Source organism: Typopeltis vanoorti, chromosome 14 (assembly GCF_054136105.1).
Source record: "Typopeltis vanoorti isolate ZY-2024b chromosome 14, IOZ_Tvanoo_1.0, whole genome shotgun sequence".
Classification (NCBI taxonomy): domain Eukaryota; kingdom Metazoa; phylum Arthropoda; class Arachnida; order Uropygi; family Thelyphonidae; genus Typopeltis; species Typopeltis vanoorti.
The window spans coordinates 63,449,559-63,463,200 of NC_143562.1; the positions used below are offsets into that span (position 1 = coordinate 63,449,559).

At 36.1% G+C, this 13,642-nt stretch overlaps 1 protein-coding gene across 1 annotated transcript in view; it reads left to right on the plus strand.

Moving 5' to 3' along the window:
- LOC150099543 (mitochondrial coenzyme A transporter SLC25A16-like) overlaps nucleotides 1–13,642 on the plus strand; it is a 144,440-nt gene that overhangs the window by 36,412 nt on the left and 94,386 nt on the right. Inside the window, exon 3 of the mRNA XM_090404372.1 lies at nucleotides 1,665–1,798. Coding sequence (XP_090260498.1) covers nucleotides 1,665–1,798 — 134 coding nt within the window. The remainder of the gene's footprint in view (nucleotides 1–1,664; nucleotides 1,799–13,642) is intronic.

The following is a 13,642-nucleotide window of genomic DNA, read 5'->3' on the forward strand; positions in this document are numbered from 1 at the left end:
CATTCATTGTTCAAATTCATCTTGAACATTCACATGCCACACTCCTTTCTCTTCACACATTTCTATTAAGATGCTATTCATTATCTTAGCCCTTTGCCTAAACTCATTGCTGTCATATCTGTATAATATTCAGACTACCTTTCCTACCACACACTCTCTCTTTTATTCTCCTCAACAGTCTTCTAATATCCATTCTTATATTCTCCTTGTTTCCAACCAAGTCATTCATTCCCACCATCACCAACCCATTTGCTTGCTTACTCCTACCATCCAGTGCCTTTCTTATGTTACACTTAATTATACTTTGATTTTATTATTATTACACCCTCCATGGAGTCGACACTCATCATGGGAGGTTTATTCAACTGACAACATATTTATCATATAGAATCTTATTAAAGTCCTTAACACTCTTTGCATTAACAACACATTCTGGTAATGTGTTCCATTCACTGACAATGTAAAAAAATCTATTCCTCCCACCCTTCTTCACCACATAACTGCCAGGAATGACCTCTGGTTCTTCTCTCACCTTTACTCTTTTTATAATCCTCCTCTGAATTAATCTGATAAAAATCCTCTCACTAATCACTTCTGCAATCTACATCTCTTCAACCTCTCTCCATAGCCAGCATTCCAAACTCCTGATATTGTCTAGTCACTTATCTCTGTACCCTCTCCAATGTCTCTACATCACTTTCACTGACATCGCATATGTTTTCTTATCAGTCGCACTATTTTCTTAGCCATCGATTTTGAGCACTTCCTCTGATTCAAACAAACCTCATGGTCCATCAGCATGTTGTTGCATCTCCTGCATACCTACACTTGACTCATCTCTTTTATTCAATTTTTCCACATAAACATCCACAATCCTATGTATCGCCCCCATGCAAACTTAGCACCATAACATGCTCAAAACCCATGCTATTCACTTTGTATTTCATGCCCGGCTATGCATTGTCTTCCCTTTCACTGCTGTTTTGTCCCCAAGTGCTGAACAAGAAAGAAACAATTAAAATAGTGGTCAGAATATTTAACCAAATACTGTGTATCAATCACAATGAACGGTAACTCAGTCAAAAATGGCACAATATCGTCACACAATAAATAAAAATTATCTCACTGCAGCACTTACAATTCCTCTAAACATCACATTTCTATCGGCCACCACCCAAAGATGCCTTGCCTCCTCAACTTTTTCTAGCATAGTAACAGAGTATTCAATCTTCCATTGCATTAAATTTATAACTCCCCATTCATTTGTCCACCTGTCCAGCTTATTCATATTCTCCTGAAGGGCTACAACATTACTAATAATCTTCTCAAGTTTTACATCAAAATTAAATTATTAAATATTAGCAAGTAAATATCTTCATGCAATCCACTGACAGTATTATTGACAGAAAGGTTAGATAGTAAAGTACCCAGTACTCAGCCTTGTGAAACACTGCTCATGACCTTCCTTTTCCTTAATACTGCTCTCCCACTGTACATCCCTCTTATGTGTCAGACAGCCAATTTCGATATAATTCACCAACTTAATATTTAACTCCATGCATTGCGACTTAAATATCAGCTTGTCATGTGACGATCTCTCTCTCTCAAAAAAAAAAAATCAAATAAAGCGTGTAGTAATTTGGTAAATGTTTTTGCTTTTTTAGGTGTTTTCTCAGGACTAAAAGGAATTGTACAAAAAGAAACAGTCTTAGGATTATATAAAGGCAACGGTGCTCAGATGGTGAGGATATTTCCATATGGAGCTGTACAGTTTGTATCATTTGAAAATTATAAAAAGGTTAGTCATTTGTGAAAGAGTTAAATTTTTTGTATTAAGAGCATTTTGGAAGTAAGATATAAGAGATACAAGTTATTGGCTTGAACATGAATAAGATATTATTCAGGCAACAAAAAAAAACAAAAAAACTTCTCTTTTCAAAGCAAAAAATAAAATTAATTTGGTATGCTTAATTCCATTTGTTCATGCCAGTATAACCATTACATCTGGTTGAAAGGAAATGTCCAACCCACCAAGCTGTATGGAAGGTGATGGAGAACCACCATGCATACTTTTTCTCCAAGTAATGATGAACAAGTCAGGACGGAAGAATGAATTGTGCACAAGAACAGATGGGACTTCTGGGTCTTATCTCGTGCAATATGCTACCAGGGAGGATGTTTGTAGTTTGAAAATAAAGGCTAAACCTAGAAATATCCTTATAATTTAAGTATACTTAAATACTACAACAGATCATATAGATGAAGTTGAAGAGATCTATCAACAAATAGAGGAATGTTTACATTTGAAAACTAACAGAGATATACTGATAGTAATGGGAGATATGAATGCAAAGATAGGGAAAGGAAGAGAGGATGGTCTGGTGGGCCCTTGGGGTTTGGGAGGAAGAAATGAAAGAAGGGACAGACTGGTGGAGTTTTGTAGAAGACATGAATTGATAGTGACTAACACCTGGTTTCAACAACACGAGAGGACTTTATACTTGGAGAGCACCTGGACAGAGAGGTGAAGAAATGAGAAATCAGATTGATTACATTCTAATTAATTCAAGATTTAGAAATGTAATAAAAAAACTCAAAAAAAACTTATCCTGAAGTAGATTGCAATAGTGACTATAAAAACCTGCTCACAATTAAAGTAAAAATCAGATTAAAATGAATAAATAAAGAAATTGTAACTAGTAAAATAAGAATTGGACTAAAAAAGAAAAGATATCAGAGAGAAATATCAAGCTGAACTAGAAAATAAGATCAGCAATATTGATACTGATAGACCCCTAGAAATAATCTGGATTGATTTAAGAGAGAAAATCAAGGAATGTGCTAAACATCTTCTGGGTGAGGCAGAGAAGAGAGGAAGGAAGCCGTAGATTACTGAGGAAGTGATAGAAAAAAGTGGATGAAAAAAGAAAATATAAGAACAACAATGAAGCACAAGTCAGATATAAAGAGATCAATAAACAAGTAAAAATTCTGGCTAAAAAGGCAAAGGAAGACTGGCTCAATCAGGTCTGCAAGGAAATAGAGGAAAAGGATATGAGAAAGGCCTATGAAGGCTTGAACTTGATTTTCAAGGAAGAAGAGAAGGACAAAAAAGAGGTGCTTTGAAGGATGAAAGAGAAAAGATTTTGTTGGGAAAAAATGATAAGGTGGGAGAAGTATGTAACAGGACTTTATGGAGATGAAGATAATCCGGAATGTGATCAGATAGAAAATTATGATACCCCAGAAATTAAGGAATGGGAAACCGAAGCATCATTCACCCATTCAGGAGTGAATGATATTCAAGGAGAGCTGCTGAAGGCATTGGGAAAGGAAGGAATAAAACTTCTATCCATCATCTTTAATAGAGGTCTGGAGAAGGAGGATAGAATACCTAAAGACTTCGTAAAATCTATTTTTATTCCTACAAGACTACAGGAACAATGGATTGCAATAAGCATAGAACTATCAGCTTGATTAGCCACGTTGCAAAAGTCCTAATCAACATAATATATAGAAGAATGAAACAGATGATAGAGAATTAAATGAAGCACAGTTTGGTTTTAGGGGAGCCAGGGAAGCTATTACAACACTACGGATATTGGGGGAAAGAACGATAGTGTTGCAATAAAGATTTATATCTATGCTTTGTGGATTATGAAAAAGCTTTTGATAATGTTAATCACTCTGTTTTATTTGATATTTTGCATAAAATAGGAATAGATGAAAAAATTAACAGACTGTTGTTCAGAATATATAAAACTCAAGAAGCCAGGGTTAGATTTGAAGGAGAGGATACTGAATGGATCTCCATAAGAAAGGGTGTGGGATGTCCCCATACCTTTAGGTCTAATTATGATTGAATTATAGATTTGAATTATAGATCTAATTATGAATAGATCTAATTATGAAATTAAGAACTGAATTAAAAACACAAAAGCAGCATTTTTCCAAATATACCACATATTAGGAAACAGATTTCTGAACAAACAGTTAAAAGTAAGAATCAAGACAATGATCTGGAGCATGAGGACATATGGATGAGAGTCCTGGACAATCAATAAAGAGATGAGTGACCGATTGAATGCATTTGAAATGTGGTGCTTGAGAAAAGTGGATTGTATCAGCTGGACTGAAAGAGTGAGCAATGAAGAGGTTCTTAAAAGATTCGAGATGAAAAGAGACTGTATGGCTAGTATCCAAAGAAGAAAAATAGCAATTTCAGGACATTTGATGAGAGGTTCTTCTGGAGAGCTCCCTAGAATTGTATTGCAGGGGATGGTGGAGGGAAGGATAGGAAGACCCCGACTGCAATGGAAATACAACACCAAAGATGATGGGCAAGAGTCTTACAGAAGCAAGAGAGAGAGAGGCATGGAAGCAGACTGTTCATCAGCTGCAACCCTCTTAAGAGGAAGCCACAGGATTAGATTAGAATTCCATTTGATAACTTGTCAGTTTAGGCTGAAACTTAGTCTTTTTAATAATTTATTTAAATGTTGCACTTGAAAAATAGTAACTGTGAAGTATTTTGTCAGAAATCAAAATCCATTATATTAGCAACAGAAAATTAAATTGGTCACACTTATAGATCTCTCAAGAACTATACCTCTTTTCATTAAAAAAAAAAAATTGTTGTTGTTCGATCTCTCTCTCACACACACACTTTATGTGGGGTATATTTATGTGTACATATATAATGGTCTCTCAATTATCCAACCTTCACATGAACAAAACCTTCGCTTATCTGTTCAGCAGATTGTTTTCCCACATTGGTCAGAAAATTGAGGGATTACTGTGTATGCATGTTTAACTCTGATCATATGTTTGAAGGTATAAGAAGAGGAGAAACAGGTTTGTTGTTTGCGTTTGTACTGGGAATCTGGTGCTCTTTTGTTAACATGTCCAATAGAAAGTGGAGGAATGATGGTCACCAGTTCACCGAAGCAACGACCATGAGAGAATCTTGTAGAAAAGACAGCTGGAACAGTATGTCAGTGAGATGTTGAAGTAAAGGATCATCTAAGTCGAACTACTTTCTTCTGGACAGTGAATTTTTAGGAAGGTTTTAGATACACCATCCTAAACATGTAAGCACCATTTAAAAGATAGGTGAATTGGAGATTTATATAAAACTAGTAGATGGATGGTTGAAAAGTAGCATCCTGAGCAAAAAAGAGTATCTAGTTTCTTTAGAAGCTGAGTTGTGGTTTTTTGACAAAAAGACCTAAGAAAAATAAACAATTTAGACACTAAAAGTCATTCAGTTCCAATGTCATCTCTCTAACAGCACTCAAAAGTTGTGCTCCAGAATTAATACTTCTTATACTGTTTCTGCATTCTTTCATACTCAGCTAATACTACCCTAATGCATGAAAACAAGTATATCTAACCCTTTCCAAAAAAAGGGAAATAAAAGTCTGCCATCAAACTATTAACTCTTCTCATCCCTCTCCAAAAGAAGAAAATCATCAGCAGTCAATTCTCCAACTGGATGCCTACCAGTTAATCAGTTGCCATATTTTTGGTTTCCACCAACTAAATCCATGGCCAATCTCTTAGCCTACATCATCTACTACTGGACACATACCATGAAAAAGGTATGGAGAAACTGTCATGTTTAACACTTCCAAAGCATTTGTTTGTGTCTGGCTTAGAGGCCTGCTTAGTAAAATTGCCATACTTCAGTTTAACGTCCTCACTCTGTAATTGGGTGGTCAGTTTTCTCTCTGGGCATTCTCTGTATGTCATGGTAGATGGCTCCCTTTCTTCAACCTGCAATGCTGGAATGCTTTAGAGCAGTGGTCTCCAAACTTACTCTCCTTCTCCAAATTCCACATAGATGACCATGACAAATCACCTCCTACCATAATAGAAACTGAGCACCATATGTCCTTATTTTTTTTTTTTTTTTTGACAAAAAGACCTAAGAATAAGAAACGATTTAGACTAAAAGTCATTCAGTTCCAATGGCATCTCTCCAGCAGCACTCAAATTGTGCTCCAGAACTCCTTTCATAACATCAGAACTCCTTTCCGTTGTGCTCCTTTCATAACATCACACATAAATAAACACATCACCTTTAATGTGATGTGTTTATGCCAACAGTGGCTATAGATAGATGTCAGACCAAGGAGAAATCTAATCCAGTCTGGTGATTTGCATATTACTGAGGGTGGGTGAGCTGAGAGCCCTTTTACAGAAGCCTGCATTTTGGTAGCATTAACTGTCTAAATTATTTATTATTGATGGGTCTTTTTGTCAAAAAAAACTAAGGGACATATGATGCTCAGTTTCTAGTATGGTAGGAGGTGATTTGTCTTGATCATCTATGCAGGATTTGGAGAAAGAGAGTGATACTGATGGTCCTTTGCAAAGGACCAGGAGGCACAGCATCCATTTGGATGGATAAGCTTTCTGCTATTGGCCTTCATGAAGTCGGAAGGCATTCCACCAGTGCTGGAATGCCCTAAAGCAGCATTTCCCAGATGGTGAGTCATGACCCGGCACCCGGTCCCGAAAGCTAAATGCTGAGTCACCTAAAAAAAACTCTCCAAAAACTAGGTGTTTCATTTTTGGGTTTTCTTTTTTTTTCACGAAATTCTAAAATACATGTAAATAGCATTTAATCGGGACTAATGAATAAATTTAATTAATAGTGAAGAAAAACACGCTTTATCCACGTCACCATTTCACAGTCTTTGTTCGCAGTGAAGTAGCTCAACTAATGGTGAGGCTGCGCAGTGGCAACTACACCACCAGCTGAATCGTTTGGCGGTCTGGCATTTGTTTTACTCGCCCACCATGTACTTGCTCTGCTTGTTCAATTTGAATTAAGTATTGAGAGAGAGAGCATATTTTTTTGTATTTACTGATTACATGTACCTTGCCTGGTGGGTTCGGCTGAACAACCGTAATTATTATAATTGTTTCTAAATAATTTATTTCATTCTTTCTTCATCTCGGTTGCCATTACCCATTTAACGATGGATAAATGTATAATAAAACAACAAACAATGTGCCAGTTACAAACTCTTCGATTAGTGCCAATGAACAATCGAGTGACGTGCAGCCAAGCATGAGTTCTGAGAACAGCACTAACAAATGGCCGCACGATGTGTTGTCTACTACTCTTACAAAAAAGATGTACTGGACCCGACAGTATTCTGAGGATTACATACAATTCGGTTTCTTCAAAGGTGCTGATGACAAACCATTGTGTTATTTGTTGTGTGGCACTTTAAATCCATGAGACCTTCAAAGTTGAAGCGACATTTGGAATTGAAACATCCGAACTACAGTAATGAGGCAATAAATTTCTTTATAAATAAAAAGAGAGAACTAATAGCTACCAAGAAGACTGTCTTCAAATTTTTCTCAGGGAGCTCAGTCTGAAAACCTTGTAATGGCTTCTTATGAAATATCAAAATTAATTGCTGAAACTGGTTATCCTCACACAGTTGCCGAGAAATTGATAGTTCGAGCAATGAAAATGTTAGCATCTCGAATATGTGATAAAAAAAAAAAAAAACAGGAGAGTCACTTAAAAGAGTGCATTTTTTTTCCTTGCAAGTTGATGAAAGTACAGACATCGGACAATGCCAATTTAATGTGTTTTGCGAGATAACGATTGTGACAATACAACTCGCACAGAATTTTTTTTTTGTAAACCTCTGACAACAAGAACAACAGCTGAAGAAATTTTTAATTTGATTGCAAATTACATCAATGAAAAGGGCATTAAATGGAAGAAATATGTGGGACTGAGTAATGATGGAGCCCGTGCAATGGCAGACACACGTACTAGACTTTTTCCGTAGGTCAAAGCCATAGCACCAGACTGTGTATGGGTGCATTGTAGCATTCACAGAGAAGCATTGGCTGTCAAAAGAATGCCATTGCTTTTAAATGCAACTATGCAAGAGTGTGTACAATTTATAAACTTTATAAAATCTCGTCCATTGAATTCAAGAATATACTCTGCGTTGTGCAAAGAAATGGGGAGTGAACATGAACATCTTCTTTTACACTGCAAGGTGTGATGGCTGTCAAGAGAGAATGTTTTAAGAGGACTTATTGAAATGAAGGATGAAGTTTTAATGTTCTTAGACCAACATCCCCTCAAACGGCTAGGGATGTAATATTTGAATTCAAAGACAGTTTTCATTATGTCAATTGGTTAATCAAGGTTACCTACCTTTGTGACATTTTTGATTTTTTGAATAATTTAAATCTGACATTACAAGGTATCATTGTAACTGTATTTAAAGTGCAAGAGAAGGTGGAAGCTGCAATAAAAAAAAACTCAATTTGTGGTCCCATCATGTGGAAGCAGGGAATTACAAATCTTTTACAAAAAGAGTATAATATGAGTTCCATGTCGGATGAGATTTCAGCTGTTATCAAGGAACATATGCTAGAACTGCAGGCAAGTCTGAAAGAATATTTCCCCCCAATCAACAGTAACAAAGCATGGATAAGGAACCCTTTTACAGTGAATGCAGAATCTGAGACAGAATCGCCGGATTCAGATATTGAATCTATAATTGAACTGTCGTGTGATACGGCTCAAAGACATCTTCAACACAATACCATGATGGATTTTTGGCTGTCTTGCTATCAGGAGTACCCAGTTTTAGCAGAAAAAAGTGATAAAATTTCTAATGCCTTTTGTCACAACCTATAAGTGTGAAACAGGCTTTTCAACACTTTTTCTAAAAAATAAATATAGAAACCAATTGGAAGTCGAACCGGATTTAAAAATAAAGTTATCTTTTCCTCTAAACCTGAAGTTTCTAGTTAACAAACAACAGCATCACACTTCTCATTAATAAATTACTTGGCTTTAGTTTAATTTCTTTATATTTTTGTAAGAGTAAATGCTTCTTTATTATAATAATAATAAATGAAAACTCTATGAACATTCAAATCTGTTTTATTTTACCTATTGGCCATAAAAATTTTAATGGGTCACGAAGATAAAGTATTAAAATAACCGGGCCACGGAAAAAAAGTTTGGGAAACCTTGCTCTAAATCAGGGGTCTCCAAACTACAGCCCATGGGTCAGATGTGGCCCACGATATGATTTTATCCGGCCTCCAATTGGACTGATTTTTCATTAAGAATCCAGAAAAAAAAACACGGGGTGTTGATAGATTTCAAATGCATTAATTAAATTGTATTCAGAATATATTCTGGAATAGCAAAAAAGTAACCGTAATCCAAGTTACGGTCTTTCAGACTGTAAAAGGTCAGTTAAAATGGACCAACAAAGGAAAAAAAATTGAATTTTACAAGCAAATTTCTTCAAATTTGCTTGTAAATTTATCTCTATTTTTGGGACAACGTATCTTTGCGAACAAACTTTTTCCTGAATGAAATGTATCAAGTCAAAATACAGGGCAAATTTATCTTATAAACATTTGAAATCGCTACTTGTAATTAGCACTTCAGAATTTAAACCTGAGTTTAATAAGATTTTAAAAACACAACATGGTTACATCATTCACATTAATGGTTTTATTATAATTTGTGATAAAAATATGAGAATTTGCTGATAGTGTTTGTTGTCATTAATATACGATAATTTAATCTCACATGCTCTGTAATTAGTTTTTATCTGCTTTCAATAAAACTCATACATCTAGTTCTAGGGTTTTTTTTTTTATGGCCCACTGAACAGTGCTGAAGTACCCAATGTTGGTCCTCACAGTGAAAAGTTTGGAGACCACTGCTCTAAAGCATTCCAGCATTGCAGAAGTTGAAGAAAGGGAGACCTCTACCATGACATACAAAGAATGACCAGAGAGGAGAAAACTGGCCACCCAATTACAGAGTGAGGACGTTAAACTGAAGGATGGCAATTTTACTAAGCAGGCCTTGATGCCAGACACAAACAGATGCTTTGAAAGTGTTAAACATGACAGTTTCTCCATACCTTTTTTTGGTATGTGTCCAGTAGTAGATGATGTAGGCTAAGAGATTGGCCATGGATTTAGTTGGTGGAACCCAAAAATATGACAACTGATTAACTGGTAGGCATCCAGTTGGAGAATTGACTGCTGATGATTTTCTCCTTTTGGAGAGGGATGAGATAAGTTAATAGTTTGATGGCAGACTTTTATTTCCCTTTTTTGGAAAGGGTTAGATATACTTGTTTTCATGCATTAGGGTAGTATTAGCTGAGTATGAAAGATTGCAGAGACAGTATAAGACATGTTAATTCTGGAGCACAGCGTTTGAGTGCTGCTGGAGAGATGCCATTGGAACTGGATGACTTTTAGTGTCTGAATTGTTTATTATTCTTTGGTCTTTTTGTCAAAAAACCACAAGGGACATATAGTGCTCAGTTTCTAGTATGGTAGGAGGTGATTTGTCTTGGTCATCTATGCAGGATTTAGAGAAGGAGAGTGATACTGATGGCCTTTGCAAAGTACCAGAAGGCATGGCATCCATTTGGATGGATAAGCTTTCTGCTATTGGCCTTACTGAAGTCCGATTTGAATTTATTAATGGTTGTTTTGCATTTACTGCATGCTTCATCATAAGCTATAAAGCTAGTGTTCTTGTTGAAAGTTTTTTCATTTGGAGTAATGGCCTTCCCATAATACATTATACATGTCCATGAGGATATGTATATTGTATTATGTAGCTTCTATATACAAGTAGCCCAGTCGTGAAGTAACTTCACATGCAAACTTTGTTTGCTTATGCTTGGATCAAGGATGAAACTAATGCTAGTGTTATTGTTGCATGCCATCTGCAAGAAGGATTTTTTCTTCAGCTGCTTTGGTGTACACAGAATGATGACCTTCATGCTAGTGAGGATAGTTGGTCTTACTAAGAGTAGACATTTATATCAGAAGAGCAGCAGCTGTAGCATGGAAAGTATGAGGAATTGCTATACCATAATGCCTTTTGAATTTTTTCAAGACATTTCATATGATTCTACACGATAAGATGTTATACAGCCTTGAAGGGATGTTATTATGCAAAATAGGCTTGTGACATGGATAAGATTGGCTAACTGACAACTATCAGAAAAGGTACAGGGCCATTGTTGTTTAACTTGTATATTAATGATATTGTGGTTGTTCTAGACAGTGATATAATCACTTGCTGATGATATAAAGTTAGGAAGGTAAGAGACATGAGACATTTTTAATACAGAATCTCTGAAGGCTGATCTGGACAATGGTGTATTTCATCACTGTTTTTGGATATTTCCAAAATATTCCTCATTTTTTTTTTGTTTTAAGGAAGAAACAGAAATAGAGGTTATAATTTAGTGACTTATTTAGTTATTAAATTAACTATATTTCAAATTTTGTTTGAAATATATACATTGGTACAACACAGGAAGCCAACAGCCTGAGTTTAAAATGACATAACTTTACCATCTTAACTGGTATCTCTATGGATGTGGTATGACCATCAGCTGAACGGTCCCACTTCACTTCTCTTCCCTTCATGTTTAATAATACCTAGATCTTCATGCAAGATCTCTTTTTAGGCTGACTTGCACTTCTGTCCTCTCTCGATATAAGGACATTACATCCATAAGACTGTCTATTTTCCAAAAAAAACAAAATTCCCACTCCAGACACCACTTCCCTTGGACAAGTGAAAAGGTAATGTCTTACATTTGGAGATAGTAGTATACCAAAATCCTCACTAAAAATGTTTTGAGCTGTCCAAAGAGGGTGAACTGGTTAATTGACAACCTCACCCTCTCAGATTGATTCCAGTCCCTTTCTCAGTTGTTCTGTTTCTACATTATGCCTCTCCTATAGGTATTTGCATGTATGCTGTTCCATTGAACTGGCTACTGACATTCATCTCATTTCCTCTAAGTCATAATACATGAGCAACTGCTCATCATCATCTATTCACAGCTTCAAACATATCAAACCAACTTCTTTTCTTTTTCTTTCATTCCATTTGCCTCTCTACTTTGGAACAGTCTTTTAAGGACAAACTTCTAGTTTGTTTATAATAGATTTAGTTTAATCCTTTATCCCAGTGAGAGCAAACAAAGTTTGCGCCTGAAAATATCTTCAGGACTAAATATAGTGTTGTACTATCTTATCCAGTAAGTAGTGCAACACCAAGTCAACTCGTGGCAAAGGTGGAGCAAGCTACCAGGCACTTCTAACCCAGTATCTCCCATAATGCAAAACACATTTCCTATGTGGATATGTATACTGTTATGCATTAAAGGGATTGGCCATCTACCCAGACTAGTTTCGACCTTTATTGAGGTCTCTTCAGTGGGAGCCAGGCCCAGAGCTGGAGATACCAGGCAGAAGCAGTAGCAAGTCATCTGTGCCTATGGGAGTTGCCAAAAGGTTTATCACCTTTTTTAAAAATTACTCTGGATTTAGAGAAAGATGTTGAAAATTTATTTATCACTAGGTTAGACTATAAATAAATAGTTAGAAAGATAAAAAGGTTAGAAATAAATTTTCAACATCTTTCTCTAAATCCAGAGTAATTTTTAAAAAAGGTGATAAACCTTTTGGCAACTCCCATAGGCACAGATGACTTGCTACTGCTTCTGCCTGGTATCTCCAGCTCTGGGCCTGGCTCCCACTGAAGAGACCTCAATAAAGGTCGAAACTAGTCTGGGTAGATGGCCAATCCCTTTAATGCATAACAGTATACATATCCACATAGGAAATGTGTTTTGCATTATGGGAGATACTGGGTTAGAAGTGCCTGGTAGCTTGCTCCACCTTTGCCACGAGTTGACTTGGTGTTGCACTACTTACTGGATAAGATAGTACAACACTATATTTAGTCCTGAAGATATTTTCAGGCGCAAACTTTGTTTGCTCTCACTGGGATAAAGGATTAAACTAAATCTATTATAGTCTAACCTAGTGATAAATAAATTTTCAACATCTTTCTCTAAATCCAGAGTAATTTTTAAAAAAGGTGATAAACCTTTTGGCAACTCCCATAGGCACAGATGACTTGCTACTGCTTCTGCCTGGTATCTCCAGCTCTGGGCCTGGCTCCCACTGAAGAGACCTCAATAAAGGTCGAAACTAGTCTGGGTAGATGGCCAATCCCTTTAATGCATAACAGTATACATATCCACATAGGAAATGTGTTTTGCATTATGGGAGATACTGGGTTAGAAGTGCCTGGTAGCTTGCTCCACCTTTGCCACGAGTTGACTTGGTGTTGCACTACTTACTGGATAAGATAGTACAACACTATATATATTTAGTCCTGAAGATATTTTCAGGCGCAAACTTTGTTTGCTCTCACTGGGATAAAGGATTAAACTAAATCTATTATAGTCTAACCTAGTGATAAATAAATTTTCAACATTCTAGTTTGTTTTTTTTAAAAAAAACATGATAGGTTCTTTTTTCATCTTAACAGTTTGTCCATATCAACTTTTACTGAGAGATCAAAATGCTCATTAGGATAATGTGCTGCAAGGAAATTTTGTTCCAGAGCATGAAGGATTCTAAGTTTAGTAATTACTGGCATAGAATATCAGATCTAACAAATGCATGTTCCACCTTCCTTACAGAAAGAATTGGGCTGAACGTAGTTAAATTCTTGAAGTTCACAGGATTGCTGCTGTTGTTGGTTGAGGTTCTGTGAGAAATAACATTTGATGCATAT